The 18,698-nt window shown below is 46.7% G+C and overlaps 1 protein-coding gene across 1 annotated transcript; it reads left to right on the plus strand.

The window, feature by feature from the left end:
• Positions 1–512: 512 nt before the first annotated feature.
• Positions 513–5,875, plus strand: CNGA4 (cyclic nucleotide gated channel subunit alpha 4; the record flags this gene model as incomplete). The annotated part of the gene is made up of 6 exons (XM_080701882.1): positions 513–574; positions 757–858; positions 1,078–1,184; positions 1,424–2,069; positions 2,642–2,991; positions 5,415–5,875. 6 exons carry the CDS (start codon positions 513–515, stop codon positions 5,873–5,875), a joined length of 1,728 nt encoding a protein of 575 aa, XP_080558008.1.
• Between the last annotated feature and the right edge of the window lie 12,823 nt (positions 5,876–18,698).

Consider the following 18,698-nt stretch of genomic DNA (forward strand, 5'->3'; position numbering starts at 1 on the left):
TGCCGTGAGAGGCATCCCTTTGTCCCCGGAGACTAGTTTAGCACCTGACACAGATGAGCCACTGAGCAAATAGTTGTTTAATAAATAAATAATGAGGTCCAAGCAGAGAATTTACACAAGATAAATCAGTGTTTCACCTACATTAAAACCCAGGTCTCCTGACCTGGAAGGCCCCTCTGTACCTCAACCCAGTGTTAAGGGAAAGTAGAAAAGACCCAAACGAGGTCCAGGCTTGCTTTTGAGCATACACCCACCGCCCCCCCCCCTTCTCCAGGGACCTCATTAAAGGTGTTTAGCTAGGCAGGTGTAAGCCCAGGCCCTGGGAGACAGGGCGGGGTGCTGGAGCTACACCACCTCCACCCCTTCACTAACCTGGTTGTGTTGCTAAGAGCTTCAAGACTGAGAGGAGTCACAGCTGGAGCCCAAGGGCAGCCTCCCCCAGGCAGGCGGCCCCACCTCCCCAAGCCACCTACAGGCAGAAGGGAGCTGGATTGTTCACAGCCCACAGAACCATGAGCCAGGACAGCAAAGTGAATACGACAGAGTCCAGCCCTCCTGCCCCTGCCAAGGCCAGGTGAGGAGCCCTGGTCCTTTGTGTCTGATCTGTCCACCTCACTCCACAAAGCCTGATTCCTCATGGTGACACAGACACAGACACAGACACAGACACAGACACAGACACAGACACAGACACAGACAGACACAGACACCACGTTGGGTGGTGAGTAAATGCAGCAAATCTCTTTTTGCCCACAGGAAGAAGCTGCCTGTCTTGGATCCATCCGGGGATTACTACTACTGGTGGCTGAACACAATGGTCTTCCCAGTAATGTACAACCTCATCATCGTCGTGTGCAGGTCTGGCAGGGGGCCAAATGAGGGGCCTTAAGCCCGGATGAGGGCTGAAGAGCAAAGGGAGGAGAGGGGCGGGGCCCAAAGGTGGGAAGGCATGCAGGCTGTGGCCCAGAGGAGGGGCAGCACCAGAGACAGCTGTGGCTTAGGACTGAAGGGCCTGGAGAGAACCGTTTTACAGACAGAGGGCGCCGCTAAGCTAGTCCCATCTGTCGCCCCCTGCAGAGCCTGCTTTCCAGACTTGCAACAGGGTTATCTGCTGGCCTGGTTCGTGCTGGACTACACGAGTGACCTGCTGTACCTGCTGGACATCGTGGTGCGCTTCCACACAGGTCCGTGAGCCCCTAGAGCTAACCTTTGTTTCACCCTCCCTTTCTAAAGAAAGCCTCTTAGTCACAAGGGGGGGGGGGGGGCACTCCCTGATAGCATCTCACAGTCTGTCTGCACTGACAGCCTCGCGCGCTCGCTCCGGGAGCCCTGGAGTGGATTACGCCGGTCTCCACCCTGTCCCAGATTCCTCTCCCTGACCCGTCCACCCTCCCCACGGTCGGCCCTCTCCTTTCCTCCCCAGGATTCTTAGAACAGGGCATCCTGGTGGTGGACAAGGGGAGGGTCGCGAGTCGCTATGTCCGCACCTGGAGCTTCGTGTGGGACCTGGCGTCCCTGGTCCCCACCGACCTGGCCTACCTGCGGCTGGGCCCGCACACACCCACGCTGCGGCTCAACCGCTTCCTCCGCGTGCCCCGCCTCTTGGAGGCCTTCGACCGCACGGAGACCCGCACGGCTTACCCCAACGCCTTCCGCATCGCCAAGCTGATGCTCTACATTTTCGTGGTCATCCACTGGAACAGCTGCCTGTACTTTGCGCTGTCGCGGTACCTGGGCTTCGGGCGAGACGCCTGGGTGTACCCCGACCCGGCGCAGCCTGGCTTTGAGCGCCTGCGGCGCCAGTACCTCTACAGCTTCTACTTCTCCACGCTGATCCTGACCACCGTGGGCGACACGCCGCTGCCGGCCCGGGAGGAGGAGTACCTCTTCATGGTGGGCGACTTCCTGCTGGCCGTCATGGGTTTCGCCACCATCATGGGCAGCATGAGCTCGGTCATCTACAACATGAATACGGCGGACGCGGCTTTCTACCCCGACCACGCGCTCGTGAAGAAATACATGAAGCTGCAGCACGTCAACCGCCGGCTGGAGCGGAGGGTCATCGACTGGTGAGCACGCGGGCCCGCGCTCCTGCCCGGGAAGGGCCGCCCTCCACTGAGGGGATCTGGCCGGGGGAAGGGCCGCCCTCCACTGAGGGGATCTGGCCGGGGGAGGGGGAGGGTAAGAAACAGAGTGAGAGCAAGTGGAGCACAAGAAGGATAACACGGCCACAGGGAGCAGGAGCTGCCACTGCCTCGTAGGCATGGAAGGCTCTGGAAGGAGTGAGTAGGAGGACCTGCAGGATGGTTGACTATATCATAGTAAGTCATGTGGTCTGGGGATGGGGTGGGGGTGTTACAAAGTTGGAGAACCAGAGAGAAGGCTCCAGGAGAGTCGGGGAGCTTGGTGACAGCGGAGGTGGTACAAGACATTGATGATGGGTGGGGCTGAGCGGGCCGAGAGTAAAGTGCATGGTATTTTCGCTGTCAAGTGCTGGAGGCCTGCACGGCTTGGGTGAGGTAGAAGAGGCCAAAATATGTCTGTGTCCAAGCACGTAGATTAGCCACTGTCAGGTACTCCATGCATGGATGGGCTGTTAGCTGAGCCAGTGGTGAGGAAATGACACGGCACTTTCTTCCAGGTACCAGCACCTGCAGATCAACAAGAAGATGACCAACGAGGTAGCCATTTTACAGCACTTGCCTGAGCGGCTGCGGGCCGAAGTGGCTGTGTCCGTACACCTGCCCACTCTGAGCCGGGTACAGATCTTCCAGAACTGTGAGGCCAGCCTGCTGGAGGAGCTGGTGCTGAAGCTGCAACCCCAGACCTACTCGCCGGGCGAATATGTGTGTCGCAAGGGCGACATCGGCCGGGAGATGTACATCATCCGCGAGGGCCAGCTGGCGGTGGTGGCAGACGATGGTGTCACACAGTATGCTGTGCTTGGTGCGGGGCTCTACTTTGGGGAAATCAGTATCATCAACATCAAAGGTGGGCACCCCAACAGTTGCACCAGGGACAGGGGTGGGGAGGGAAAGGGACAACAGAACCCAGTGCTGGAACAAGGTGGTACTGCAGGGCAGGGCACAAAGATTAAAGGCCCTGTCTTGAGTCACAACAGAGTTCCAGAGAGAAGTGGGACATGGAGTACTGTTCCCTGGAGTACTGTTCCCTGAGAAGGAGCTAGCCAAGGTCAGTGAGCAGGGTGGGTCCTTGGAACAGGGTAGACATGCTCTGTGGGTACAAACACCAACAGAGGCACCAACAGACCAGTGAAAAGTGGGAGGCAGTGGTAATAATAGCTAACATTTATCTTGTGCTCACGACCTGCCCTGTTCTGTTTCACATACGTCAATTTGCTAAATTATCACATAACTTCATAAGATAGTTACTAGTCTTATACTCATTTTAAAAAATAGGAATCAAACCTTAGAGCGGTTTGGTAATTTATCCAAAGTTACATAGGAAATAAGTACACACACTCAGAATCAGTATAAGGAACACCTTTCTCATAGCCACCTAGAAAGAAAGGCAACTAACAGGGAAGAAATTCCCTACTGGCCACAACTCCAGGCTAGGCCAGGTAAAGTACCCTGGCTCATTTTTTTCCTCTGGTCAGTAAAGGAACTAGAGCCAAGCATGGTGGCACACACCTGTAATCCCAGTACTTTCAAGGCTGAGACAGAGGGTCACAGGTTCAAGGCCAGCCTCAGCAATTTAGTGAGACCCTCTGCAACTTAGGGAGAACCTGCTTCAAAATATAAAAATCAAATAGGGCTAGAAATTTAGCTAAGAGATAGAATGCCTCTGGGTTCCATCTCCAGCACACACACTAAAAAAAAAAAAAAAAAAAAAATGGAGAGAAAGAAAAGAGGAGAAACTGAGACTTGGGAAAAAAGAAAGCCTGTAAAAGGGTGAGCATATTGTCACTGAGTGAGGCCAGATATGTGCTAGACTGTCTGAGCCACAGCCCCTCTCTCCCCATGGCTCTGAAGGCCTCACATCTACCTCCTAGGACTCTGCAGTTTTTAAGTCCTACATGCTATTTGCTGCTTTCTGCCTGACTTTGGACAAGTCACTTCACCCTTCGCCCTTTTAGACCTCAATTTACTCATCTATTCTATGAGGATAAAATTAATTGATTAATCAATTATTTGCAGTACTGAGGATTGAAACCAGGGGTATTCTACTTCTGAGCCACATCCCCAGCCCTATTTTTTTATTCATTATTTTGAAACAAGGTCTCACTAAGTTGCAGAGGGCCTTACTAAGTAGCTGAGGCTGGCTTTCAAGCCTGTGATCCTCATGTCTCGGCCTCCCAAGTACTGGGGTTACAAACCTCAACCACCAGACCCAGCTGAGGATAACATTTAAAAGCCAGAGAGGTTATTTATGAGATGAAATGAGTTTCACCAATGAGCCGCACAGCACAGTGTGTGGCACATAGAAAATCTCCAATAGATGGACATTACTTTTTCTCAGGTCTCTCTAGCTCTAAGACACTGCAGCATTCAACCTAACCTATTTTCCTACCCATGTCCCACCAGCATCTTTCTTAAATAAAAATGATGCTACATGTTCTCCTGATTAAAACAGTTTCCTGCTCCCCTCAGTGTAAGATCTTACCAGATCTGGAGTGACCTGGCTCTGTCCTCTCTCTATTCCCTGTGCCCTGCATTCTGCCACTCTCATCTACATACTGTCTTGGCATCCACCTGACTTTCCCATCATCCCTCTGCTCATGCTCCTCCTCTGGCGAGATTGCTCTCCTCCCACCCCCTGCCCTTTTCCCCTAGTTACCTCCTACCCAGTTCAGACATCCCTTCCTCCAGGCTCCCCTAAATTCTGCCCTGCCTTTACACCTTGGTAGGGGTTCTTTGCCTGTCTTCCCATAGTACTCCATGTATATGTCTATACTGTTCCAAATATAATGATATAATGCTATATCACTATCCCATTAAAAGGCTATGTCCTCTATACTGTGAATTCTTTGAGGTAGGTCACGGATACCCACCAGCACAGGACCTGGTCCCCAGCACGTTACTGAATAAAAGAATTAGTGAGGCAAGCCAGGCATAGTGGCCCACACCTATGATCCCAGTACTTGGGAGGCTATGACAGGAGATTCACAGGTTTGAGGGTCAGCCTCTACAATGTAGCCAGGCCCTCAGCAACTTAGTGAGACCCTGTTTCAAAATAAAAAATAAATAGGCATGGTGGTATAGTTCGAAGGTAACATGCTCCTGGGTTCAGTCCCCAGTACCATACACATACACACAAAAAGAATTAGTGAGGCAGGAAAAGAGGCTCAGAAGCACAAATATGAAGAAGGCAGGAATCTAGCTGAGGAGTGAAATGCTACCTCCTTATTCCCCTGTTCACTGTCCTCCCATCTGTCTGCCCGTGGGCCACAGGGAACATGTCTGGAAATCGCCGCACAGCCAACATCAAGAGCTTAGGTTACTCAGACCTGTTCTGCCTGAGCAAGGAGGACCTGCGAGAAGTGCTGAGTGAGTACCCTCAAGCCCAGGCTGTCATGGAGGAGAAGGGCCGTGAGATCCTGCTCAAAATGAACAAGTTGGATGTGAATGCTGAGGCAGCTGAGATCGCCCTGCAGGAGGCCACTGAGTCACGCCTGAAAGGCCTGGACCAACAGCTCGATGACCTACAGACCAAGTTTGCTCGCCTCCTGGCAGAGCTGGAATCCAGCGCACTCAAGATTGCCTACCGCATCGAACGGCTGGAGTGGCAGACCAGGGAGTGGCCAATGCCCGAGGACCTGGCTGAGGCCGATGATGAGGATGAACCTGGAGAGGGAACGTCCAGTGATAGAGGGGGAAGGGCTGGCCAGGACGGACCCCCAGGCCCAGAATGACCCAATCTCTGTCCCCAGGACACCCACCTCCAAGTGAATCCAGAGTTGTAGGAAAGCCTGCCTGCAGAAGCTCTGCCATCCTATCTGCTAGGTCACAGATATGGGAATGAATTGGTCTGTAGATGCCCATCTAGAGATGGGGGGGTATAGCACACATTCATCCCTCACTCACCAGTACACACACACACACACACACACACACACACACACACATTTGCACATTCACATGCCAGTCCAAGACTGTATTCCATATAAAATGCTCTGGAGTTCCCATTCTTAGAACACACATGCTTTCTCATAAGTATGTATATGATTTACACCCTCACAGTACATGCACACAATCATGCAACCCCTATACACACATATGCTGATCGGCATACACCAAGAGACACATAGACCCCCCCCCCAGGTGTATACATGCTTATGGAAACAAGCACACCCAGAGGCTTCTTGGTCTGAGATGTCCTCTGAATGCTCCCCACAGGAGCAGTATGCAAGTGTACCCTACAAGTTGCACTTTAATAAAGTATTTGCCTCTTTACTAGCATTTCTGGGACTGAAAAGAAAAGGCAAAGCCAGTGGTGAGCCAGGATGCATTGTGTCTGAATTCTGAGTTAAGAGGTGAGGAGTATGACCTATGTAGTAGCTGGCAAGTTGGAATTTTAAAAGTTGAGGTACCTCAAGAACTGAGAATCAGTATGAAGGTGAAGCAGGCTTATTCATGACACTGCTAGAAGTGTGCACGTTTTTATGGATAATATTCATGTATGCATGCTGGCAACTGCATCCCACACCAGTGTATCTCTTCAACTTTGTGAACTCTGAGGGCTTTGATCTAGCTTGGTGGGGCTGAGCAGATGCCTCTGCTTCTTGTTCCTTCTCCTGATCCATCCCTGCAACCTGGGGTCAAGGCTTCCCTGCATTCGGGGCTATTTCTAAGGGGAGAACAGTCCCCAGTACCTTGTCCAACCCAGCCCTACCCCATCAGTTGCTGAGCCTGGCCTTGGTGCTGGCAGAAATCCAGCCCTCCTCCATTGCAGAGTATTCTAAAAGTTAAGGTAGGGAGTAAAGACTAAATGAAGTTGATCATCATTGTCAAAGACAACACGAGTGTGTCAAGATTTTGAAGCAAATTTGATGTAGTTGGAAGGCAGTCTGCTGGTTTGGGGTAGAGAAGACATTGGGCCTACGGGAAGTCTGATGATAGCTCTTAGTCACATTTGCCCTGGGTCACCACTTCAGCTCCTCCAGGACATGGCCAGTCTTCAGGTCGGAGCTCAGCCACATGGTGTTTTTAAATGAACCTGAGGTTAAACTTACAGGTATAACTGAGCAATATGTCTCTACTTTCAGGAGAGATTATAAAGATCATTGCATTTTAAAAATTGGCAGTACTAGAGACAGAACCCAGGGGCACTCTACCACTGAGGTACATCCTCAGCCCTTATTTAATCGTGTAGTTTTCTTTTTAATTGTGTGTGGGGCGTGGGATGGCAGAGGAGGTGAGTACTGGGGAGTGAACCCAGGGGCATTCTGCCTGGGAGTTATACCCCAGCCCTATTTCATCTTTAAATTTTGAAACAGGGCCTCAATAAGTTATATAGGGCCTCACTAAGTTTCTGAGGCTGACCTCGAACCTGCAGCCCTCCTATCTCTGCCTCCGAAGTACCAGCATTACAGGCATGCACCACCACACTCAGCATAGTATGTGATCCTTATTTTGAGACAGGGTCTCACCAAATTGCACAGGCTGAACACTAACTCGTGATCTTTCTGCTTCAACCTCCCAAGGAACTGGAATTATAGGCATGCATCACTGCATCTAGATAAATTATGTAAAATATGTAATGTGATTCATAAGACTGGCACTAGGTCTGTCTTACTCATCTCCATATCCCCAGAGCCAAACTGTGCCCAGCATATCATAGGTTCAAAAATTATATATATATATATATATATATATATATATATATATATATATATATTTACTAACTAAAGCAAAGACAGTTGAAATAAATAGAGGCCCAAAGTTGGAAGGAAGTGTGCGTCAATTTCTCAAGAGTTTTCTACTTTCACGTTATGTTGAACTGAGATGGATGGGTGTGCTGTGCTGTAAAGACATTTTGGTGGTATCTGGTAAATTTAAAGAACTGAGAATATTTTTTTTTGTTGACACACCCCAGTGTACATACTTGACCCATTGAAAGCTCAATCAGAACAAATGGCCCCTGTCGCCCATAGAATCCTGCAGAAGTAGGGTGATAACTGGGTACCTGGCATATTCTGTATATGCAAATATAATACAAATACAAATAATATAAAACTCCTTCAGGAACAATATGTATTTTTCTCTGCCTCTGCTATTTCAGACAAAGAGATCAGATTCTTTTTGGTAGAACCTCCATTCCATAAAACACCTTGACTATCAGCAATTCCATACTGGGGTCCCCTAGTTAAGGAGCAGTTTATATTACTGTGTCAAAAACAACTTGACTGACAGATTAAGGTCAGTGTTGACAGAAGTGAACACAATTTTATGCTCCTGAAGTTACAAAAAAATTAAAAATCTTTTAGTTTGAAGAATATTAGTGTGGTAGTAATTAATCTAATTAATATTAGAATATTAAGTGGTAGGCTAAGTACTTATACTTATTTTTTTAATAAAAGAAATTTTATTAAAGTAGTAATTTTGGCACTTGGGAGGCTGAGACAGGAGGATCATACAGGTTTGAAGCCAGCCTCAGCTACTTAGTGAGGCTCTCAGCAACTTAGTGAGACCCTATTTCCAAATTTCCAAATAAAATATAAAATAGGTATAGCCTGGAGGTAGAAAAGCCCCTGGGTTCCACCCCCAGTACCACAAAAAAGTAGTAATTTTGAGTTTTGTACATTTTATCTCTCCACTCATTATAAGAAGGTTTTTTTTAAGTTTATATCCCCTGAACTTAAAGTTTTGTATATTTCAGGGTCAAAAACAGAAATCATCAGATAATCATTTACCTAGATTTTTTATGACAAGGCTCCTAGGTATTCACAAACAATTCACTTAAAAGTAAACTGCTGCCGGGCGTGGTGGCGCACGCTTGTAATCCCCGCGCTTGGGAGGCAGAGACAGGAGGATCGCGCAGGTTCGAAGCCAGCCGCGCTGGTTTAGGAGACCCTGTTTCCAAGTAAAAATGTAAAAATAGGTCTGGGAGTGTAGCCCGTAGGTAGAAGGGCTTCCAGGAACCCCAGTACCACCAAAAAAAAAAAAAAAAAAGTAAACTGCTGGCTGTCTGTAAGGGCCTAGAAGTGAAGAACTCAACATTTCTGGATGTAAGGAAGAAAGATTCCCCGAGGCTAAGAAAAGAAACAAGGGGCATGCATGGTGGTACATGCCTGTAATCCCAGGAATTTGGGAAGCTAAGGCAGGAGAATTACAAGTTGGAAGTCAGCTTGGGCAACTTAGTGAGACTCTGACTCAAAATAAAAAATAAAGCTGGGCGTGGTGGCGCACGGTTGTAATCCCCACGCTTGGGAGGCGGAGACAGGAGGATCGCGCAGGTTTGAAGCCAACAGCGCTGGCTTAAGAGACCCTGTTTCCAAATAAAAAGTACAAAATTGGTCTGGGAGTGTAGCCTGGAGGTAGAAGGGTTTCCAGGAACCCCAGTACCACCAAAAATAAATAAATAAATAAATAAATAAATAAATAAATAAATAATAAAAATGACTAGAGATGTTGCTCAGTGGTAGAATCCCCCAGAGTTCAATCCCACTTCTGCTAAAGAAAATAATAAAAGAAAGAAAGACCTTAAAGGTTATATTAAGTGATTTTATTACCTCAGAGTTCTGTAGGTCAGAAAACCAGACTGTGCTTAGTGCCTCCCAAGACTGAAATCAGGTGTCAGCTGGGCTGGGCTTTACCTGGAGTCCTGGGATAACCCTATTTCCAAGCTCATTCAGGCTGTTGGCAGAGTTCAGGTCCATTTAATTGTAGGGATGAGATCACTGTTTCCTTGATACATGGCTTCTTCATCCTCAAGCCAACAAAGCCACATTAAATCTTTCTCATTTTTCAAATTTCTCACATCTCTTACTACCATGCTGAGAAAGGTTTGTTAGTTTTGTGTTTTTGTTTTTGTTTGGTACATGGAATTGAACCCAGGGCATTCTACCTCCCGGCTATACTCCCGGCCCTATTTCATGTTTTATTTTGAAATAGGGTCTCACTAAGTTGCTGAGGCTGGCCTCAAACTCAGCTTCCCCTGTACTGGGATTACAGTCACGTGCCACCGTACCCATATGAAAAAGATCTTATTTAGGGCTTAGGTCTACCTGAATGAGTCAGGATACTCTGTTTTAAGGTTGGCTGATCATCAGTCTTAATTACATCTATAAATCCCCTTTTTCTGTATTCACAAGAGTAATACCAGAAGACAAAGGTAATAGAAACCAGAATGGTCTATCACAGAGTCTATGGGGGGAAAAGCAGCCTGGACTGTACTTTCAGAGGACCCAGAATAGGAAGCATTAAGAGCTGAGTCTTCTGAAACTGGAGAATAATCACTATGCCCAAGCAGGCGCTAGATCCTCAGAGCAGCACCCGCTAGGGGTGTGCGGGCTTGAACAAGGCACAGACCAGCATAACAGTTATAGCCTGAAGACCAGAGGCCCTGCCCCTGAGGTCCTGTTCAACATAAATCATCTAGAGATTTTTGCAAAACACTAAATTGGGGAGGAGAGAACAGAAAAAACTGCCACAAAAACACAACTGAGATTATCCCCTGTAATGTAGGTGGTTGAAATTTTAAATATGAATTGCCTGATTTAGAGAATCAAGGAAGTGTACAGGAGACTATATATATATATATATATATATATATATATATATATATGCACACATACAGTGGCATATGGAATCATTCATAACTATAATACATATATTACCTTGTTTGGTTGTTATAACAATATTAGGAAGTTTAAATTATTATTATGCTCATGTTTCTAGATTGGGAAAATTGATGCTCATTGAGCAACTGAAAAAAAAATAGATTTGATTTGTTGAGAAGTGACTTCATGCCCGGTCCTGAGCCAAGTGCACTGTCTCAGTTAATCCTTACAACCATAGGAGAGAAATGCCATTGTTATCCCATTTTGAAATGAGGAAACTGAGGCTCTAGGGATAGATAGCTTGCCTAATAGCACAGGGCTCCTAAATCCCATGGAATGAAGCCCAGGTCTGTCGCACTTTTTCTTGCAGGGAGATAAGAAAAGGGACTGTCTTAACTTGGTACCAAAGGCAAGGCAGGCTCCCTCCTTTCTTGGGAATGATGGGTTTGGCCAATCACTGTGGTAACCAGGGAGAAGGAGCCAGTTGTGCAAGGCAGTGCTGTGAATCTAGCAAGGCGGTCCAGTGCTACCAAGCGTGATCTGTAACCTCAGGCTGCAGCCCAAAACAAGGGCCCACCTGCTACTTTAAAGAGGAGCTGCCAGCTCCAGCTGGGGCTGGGATCTGCACACCAGCAGCGAGAGGTGGGCAGGAGTTTTGGAGTCACTACTAGGTTTCTACAGGGTGCCAAGGACCTTCAAGGGCCCTCCTGCTGAGACCCCAGCTGCTTCTGGCTGAGCTCTTCTTTCTCTCCCTGGCACAGGACCTAGGGCCTCACCTACTCTTCTCCTTGGGTGGTTACCGTGGGGCACCTCGGCCTGGCTATGATTTGAAGTGCACACACCCTCCTCCCAGTGTTCACAGTTAACTGCTCCCCCACAGAAGCTTCCTCAACCCACCCTTTTCTTTCTTCCTTAGTGTTTGGCTGCTAGCCCCAGAAGACAGATGGAAAGCATCAAGCTTGGGAGGAAATCGGACTCATAGCTAGAGGGCCATCCAATCCCAGGAAAGATCGAATGCAAACACTAGGGGACAGGAGCAGTAGGCCAGGTGGGTGGATTTGGGTTTGGGGCTGAGGCTGGGTTCAGGCTTGAGGCTACAATCAGAGACACATGGTCAAGCTCCATTAGAGCTGGGATCAGAGGCACGGCAGCACAAAGTCAGGGCAAGTGTTAGGCTGGCGTTAAAGTACAACCGGTCAGAAAGAGCACATATTTGGGTTTCGGTTCTGAAACATCACTTAACTAGCTGGGAAGCTCTCAGCCTCTTCTACAAAATCTTTCAAGATTGTCAGAAAGAAATGCTGGAGAATTGAAATGTAAATGAGACAATGAATATAAACTGCCCGAACAGTTCCTGGCAGACAGTGAATTCTTAATCATGAATCGCAGCTACGACTGTTACTTGTGTAGCCGCCGTTCTACTTTGGAGGGTCCTGGGCACAAGTTGCCCAGCCCGGTTTGGCTCAAGCCTCTGGGCTGTGCTGCTGAGACCAGGCCTAGCCAGCAGAGGGCGCAAGGCACATCTGTTCTCCCCTCCTTTCAACTCTCTCCCAAGCAGCAGGATTGCATTGCTTTGAAATGCTGGGAGAATGAATGATGTCAGGGAATTGTGATCACAACTGGCTTGTGAAAGCCCTTGTTCAGACTTTTATACAAGGACTAAAACACATCAGGGGTGTTGCTAAGAGCCATTACTGAAGAAATTGTGCTAAAACAGAGCCTAAAGCATCTCTGTCGGGGGCAGCGCCATTGCACTTCTGGGAACATTTAAGACCACCCTCCTCCAAAGAGTGAACATGCCTTGTGTATGGAAAGGAAACAGACCAAATCATGTTGTATGTACATATGAAGATATCACTATGGCTCTCACTGCCATGTACAATTAAACGTGCCAATAAAAAATTAAAAAGAAAGAAAAAAAAAACCCCTTTTGCTTTTCACTCTTAGAACAATGGCACCCTTTCCTGTCACTACCTTCCCACTTGTAGTACCTTCACCTGTTGTCCTTAGCCTTTCCCTTCACTAACAGGAGGGCTCTAAAGGCTAATATTTCAGGGACATTCACAGAAGCCCTTTCTCCAAGTGATCTTCCGTTGTCTCGTGTGTGTGTGTGTGTGTGTGTGTGTGTGTGTGTGTGTGTGTGTGTGGTACTGGGGATGGAACCCAGGAGCCTTCTACCTCTGGGCTACAGTTCCAGACCTATTTTATATTTTATTTGGAAACAGGGTCTCTTAAGCCAGCTGAGGCTGGCTTCAAACCTGCACGATCCTCCTGTCTCAACCTCCCAAGCGCCACCACGCCCAGCTCCTTTATCTCTTTAGGCTCCTTTTACCCACCTCTGAAGGCCAGTGTCTAAAGCCAAGTGTGATGATCTAGCCAGAGCCAGGCCCTGGGTCTGTGCCTCTGCTCTCCCCAACACAAGCACCAGGGACCCGGAAGTCCTGTCCTGTCCCTGTTCTTTCCTCTGCCCGACATCTCTGCCTGCTCTGGCTCCAGCCACCTGTCCTCTCAGCCTGCTCCCTCCTTGTTTAGCTATCCCAAGAGAAGAGCCTCTGCGTGGGCAGGGATCGTGTAGGCCAGAGCTCAGTACGGAAGAATATTTGCATAGCATAGAAATTCAATGAAGAGACAGCCTTGAAAGAGGTGGGAGAAGGCAGTCTCAGCAGACACCAAGGGAGGAGCCCAGCAAAAGGGGAAAGGGGCAAGGACTAAACTGTGGCTACCTCCTTTCTTAGCACTGGATCCCAGCCGCACGTGTGTTATTAGAGCCGGGGTGCTGCAGAGCCCATTACATGGCCCATACACTGTGTGGACTGGTTTTTGAGGAAAAGTGCTAGTATTTCATGTACCTCCAAGCTACTTAGAATAATCTGTACCTACTAACGCAGGTTGCTTGGCTGTGCAGCAGGCACTATATTCGCCTTAGTTGTTTCTCCTGAACATTTGCTGAAGCACTGTGTTCCCTGTTATCGTGCTTGTGATATTAAATATTGAAAGAAGGATCATGTGTCCATATGTGAGCCAGTGGGTCAGTATCATGGATGGCTGAAACTTCTCCAAGGGAAAGGTAAATTGTTCTAGCTCTAAGGATGAAGGTGGGTGGTCTGTAATCCCCCCTAAAGCAACCCCCCGCAAAAGCGTAAGAGCATACAACCTTGACAGGTCAAGGACTAGGTTAGGACAGCTTCCCTCAAGACTGAACCTGGCCCCACTTCAGGATCGTCCGCTTGCTTCTTTGGCCCCTTGAGCTTCTGACTCATTCCAGGACAAGGGTCCCTGTCCTTTTCCTATGACTTTCCATACTGACTTTGAGCTCCCTGCTTGCTCCGATCTATAAGCTCCCTGTTTCCTATCCCTGAGCAATCCCACTCTCTCCAATACTGAATTCAATTCAATACTGAATTGAATCTCCAATACTGAATTGAATCTCCAATACTGAATCCAATTCAATACTGAATTGTCCTGGGCCTAGATGGAATTTCCAGATTTGGAGAAATGAGTGTCTATCCTCAGCACATTTTCATTCCTCCTCTCCCTCCCTTCCTTTCTCTTCCTCCTCTGCTACTATTTTTTTTTTTTTTTTTTTTTTGCTACTGGGAATTGAACCCAGGAACATTCTACCTCTAAGCTACATTCTCAGTCTTTTATGTTGAAATAGGGCCTTGCTAAGTTGATAAGGCTTGCCTCAAACCTGTGATCCTCCTAAATTGTTGAGGCTGGTCTCTAATCTTTGATCCTCCTGTCTCAGCCTCCTGAGTACTGGAATTACAGGCATGCTCCACCATGCCTGGCTCTCTTCTGCTCACGTTGTTTACCTCTTCTCCACCACCACTATTACTTAGTGCCCCCCCCTCGTTATAAACCATCTTTATGAAATCAATCTAATCCAACATCTCCTGGCCCTCACCTCCCATCATTTAATGAATTCAATTTTGTTTGTTTGTTTGTTGTTCTTTTTTGTTTGCTGTTCTTTGTTTGTTTGTTTGTTTGTTTTTCATGGTACAGGGAATTGAACCCAGGGCTCCCCACATGCTAGGCAGGTGCTCTACCACTGAGCTACATCCCCAGCCCATGCCTCTGCATTTAGTTACAGAATATGAGCAAGGTTCAAAGATGATGAATAGTATGGCATGATAAGGAAATCATAAGCCGTTCAAGGTTCCTGAAGCCAAGTATGATCATCCAGGTAGAGTCAGAATCTGAGAGTGAGAATAAAGAAAAGACAGAAAATAAGTAACGGGAGAAGGATGGGGAGAGCTTTGAGAAACTCTTGGAGAAAGGGGAAGGTATTAGTCTATCTGGGATGCTATAACAAAGTACCACAGACTAGGTAGCTTACACAACAGAAATGCAGCAGTGGTGAGCACAGGCAGTGCAGTTTCTCACAGTCCTGGAGCTGGTACTCCCAGACCCTGGTGCACAGAAGACTCTCTTTCTGGCATGGTACTCTATTTCTGGTACTGGCAAGACTCTATTTCTTCCTGGTTTGCAGGCAGCTGCCCTCTCACCGTGTCCTCACATGATCTGTCCTGTGTATATGGGGAAGAAGAGAGATTGATCTCCTCTTTTTATGAGGACATCAGTTCTACTGGATTAGGATCCCACTCTTATGGCCTCATTTAACATTAATTACCTTCTTTAAGGCCCTCTTTTTAAACAGCCATAAAGGCAGGAGCCAGAGCCCTGCAATAGAGACTAGCAGAAGGACAACTGCAAGGCATGCAATGGCAGGAATTGCCATACTGGGAGATGCAGGGTGTTTACAGACACACAGAGAAGAGGCGCCTACCCCAGGCTTGTGTTAAGAAAAGCTTCTCAGAGGAGCTTTGTTCCCTAGAACTCCTTCTCCAACATCGGCAAACTCATGTTCTCAACTGCTCTGAACACACTCCTGACTCCTGTGCTAACTAAACCTAGCAGTCCCCTGAGGACGGTGTGGACCCTGCAGAAAGGGGTGGCTCTCATCCTCTCCCCACCCTCTGTGGGGCACCGTCGGGATTGCTCGCGATGCCACTTCTTGCTCTCAACAGAGCCCAGCTCCTTGTAACTCACAGTCATCTCCTACCCTCTGCCCTTCTGCACTGCTGCCAACCACCGATCTCCTAGAGCCCACCTGTTCCTCCCTTAGTCTCCCCCATGTCCAGCTGAGATGTCACAGCCCATCACTTCAGCCTATTCTGTTATTCTATCCTGCCCTCCTTGTAAAATTCCAACTTTGGATGAATGAAACCATCACCATTTTCCACCTTCATATCCAACCAGCTGAGCTTCACTGGAGAAACTGATGAAAATCACAAAAATCATGGTCATTAACCTGCCAGTGGGCCCCCAGTACTTTCCTACTCCATTTCTTTGTCTCCAATTTCCTTCTCCCATTATATAGAATACATATTATTATATATAATACATATTATATATATACATATTATATATACATATATGTATACATATTATATATACATATATATGTATATACATATATACATATATACATATATATACATATTATATAATATATATTATATAATGTACATATTCGGGGGGTTACCAGGATTTAACCCAGGAGCATTCTACCTCTGAGCTACACACCCAGCCCTTTTTTAATTTTTTTATTTTGAAATAAGGTTTCACTAAATTAACTGAGGATCTCACTAAATTGCTGAGACTGACCTCGAACCTGTGATCCTCTCATCTCAGCCTCCAAGTTCTGGGATTACAGACATACACCACCATGTCTAATTCCCACTACACATATTTTAAAAAAATAATCTTGACTCCTAAAATTTTAGCTCTATATGCACACATGCACACATGTACATACACATCCCTCACTAATAACCAAATCTCCAACTTCAGAAATAAAATAGGAGCTATTAGACAGTAGGTTCTCACCAAATCTACAAACCTACGGTGCTAGTTAAGATGCCAGTTAGGTTGCTATGACAATAGAGGAAAAATTACAGAGACTTAAGAATGTAGGGGGTTTTTTGTTGTTGTTGTTGTTTGTTTGTTTGTTTGTTTTTGGCATGCAGAAGAACAAGGGCTGATAACATAATTTGAGAATAAAGAAGACCCAGGCTTCTTTCTTCCTGTCACTCCACATTACTCTCACTGTATAATCAAAGGAGGCTTACTCTCACATCCATAATCAGCCTACAGGAAGGGGACCTTTACCTGGAAGGTGTGTGTGTGTGTGTGTGTGTGTGTGTGTGTGTGTGTGTGTGTAAGAGAGAGAGAGAGAAAGAGAAAGAGAGAAGGGGGAGGGTGATTGAACCCAGGGACATTCTACCTATGAGCTACAACTCAGCCCTTTTTATTATTATTTTTATTTTGAAACAAGGTCTTGCTACGTTGCCGAGGCTGATCTCCAACCTGTGACTGGCCTCCCAAGTACTGAGATTACAGGCGTGTGTCACTGCACCCAGCTGAAGATGCACATTTTACTTCCATTCATAGACACTGTCCTAGTCCTAAGAGGACACTTAGCTAATAAAAACAGCCTAAGAAATATAGTTATCTAGTTGTCTGTGGTTTATTTGCATCTATAACCAACCTTGTCCACTAATTTCCTCTTACAATTAATATTGAGTCTTTACTCTCATCAAAATCTGGATTCCTCTGCTTCCACTCTGGATTCCATGCCTCTTTGCCTTCTCAGCAACCTGGCATTATTAACTAACTGTGCTCTCTCTTTTTTTCCCTCTCTATTTCTTCTCTCTGTCTTTGTTTCATCACACTTGTCTATATATTAATTTCATCTGAAAAGAAAAGCCATAGTTCTTCCATAAAGGAAAAAAAACCCTCCATTCCACATTCATTTCTAGTTCTACCCTCTTTCCATTCCTTAATAATTATAATTCTAAAAATCCTGCCTGGTGAGTCTCTACAATTTAGCGAGACTGTTTCAAAATAAAGAATGAAGAGGCCTGGGCATGTAGCTCAGAGGTAGAATGCCCCTGAGTTCAATTCCCAGTGCCAAAAAAAGAAAAAGAAAAAAAAAGTCTTGTCTAAAGTCTCTCACTCCATTTCCTCCCATCACACTTAGTTCTTAGTCCACCCACCTGTCTTCTGTCACACAGACCTCACCAACACAGCTCTGTCCAAGATTGCCAAAGAGCTCCAGGTCACTAAATTCAGAGCAGCATTTGAGTGAGTTCAGCACTTTCTCTTTGGACCTCTCTAGACCTACTCTTCTTTAGCTTTATAATGTTTGCCTCCTCCTCCTCCTCCTCCTCCTCCTCCTCCTCCTCCTCCTCCTCCTCCTTCCTCCTCCTCCTCCTCCTCCTCCTCCTCCTCCTCCTCCTCCTTCCTCCTCCTCCTCCTCCTCCTCCTCCTCCTCCTCCTCCTCCTTCTTCTTCTTCTTCTTCTTCTTCTTCTTCTTCTTCTTCTTCTTCTTCTTCTTTCTCTCTCTCTCTCTCTCTCTCTCTCTCTCTCTCTCTCTCTCTCTATCTTTTGTCTTGGTATCTTTTATAAGCAGTCTTTTTCTATCCAAGCTTTTAAAAATGGTCTTCCCCAGACTTCTGGTCTGTTCTCTCACTTATTTTTATTCTACACACTCTCATTAATTCTGTGGTTTGCATTGCCTCCTGTATACCCTGTATACTCAGCTTTCTACTAAAATTTCTACATAGATGTCTAAAAGGCATCGGAAATGCCCAAACAGAACAGATTTGCTGGTGAGAGTTGATCTCTGCTAGTTATTACTTTATAAAGTTGAAGTCTAGGTTATTTACTGAGATGAAAGGATGGTGTGTGTGTGTGTGTGTGTGTGTGTGTGTGTGTGTGTGTGTGTGTGCGCGCGCACGCGCGCGCGCGCCATGCATGCACATATGCACAGGCATACCAGAGTGTGTGCTCTTTTTGAAAAAAAAAAGCTTGTATAAAATGGGGAAAAGAAGGCAGTAAGAAAAATTTAGTAAGACTTCTACTCATTCTGGTAAGAAGCATAGTATGA

Source organism: Muscardinus avellanarius (assembly GCF_963383645.1).
Source record: "Muscardinus avellanarius genome assembly, chromosome: 1".
NCBI classification, from domain to species: domain Eukaryota; kingdom Metazoa; phylum Chordata; class Mammalia; order Rodentia; family Gliridae; genus Muscardinus; species Muscardinus avellanarius.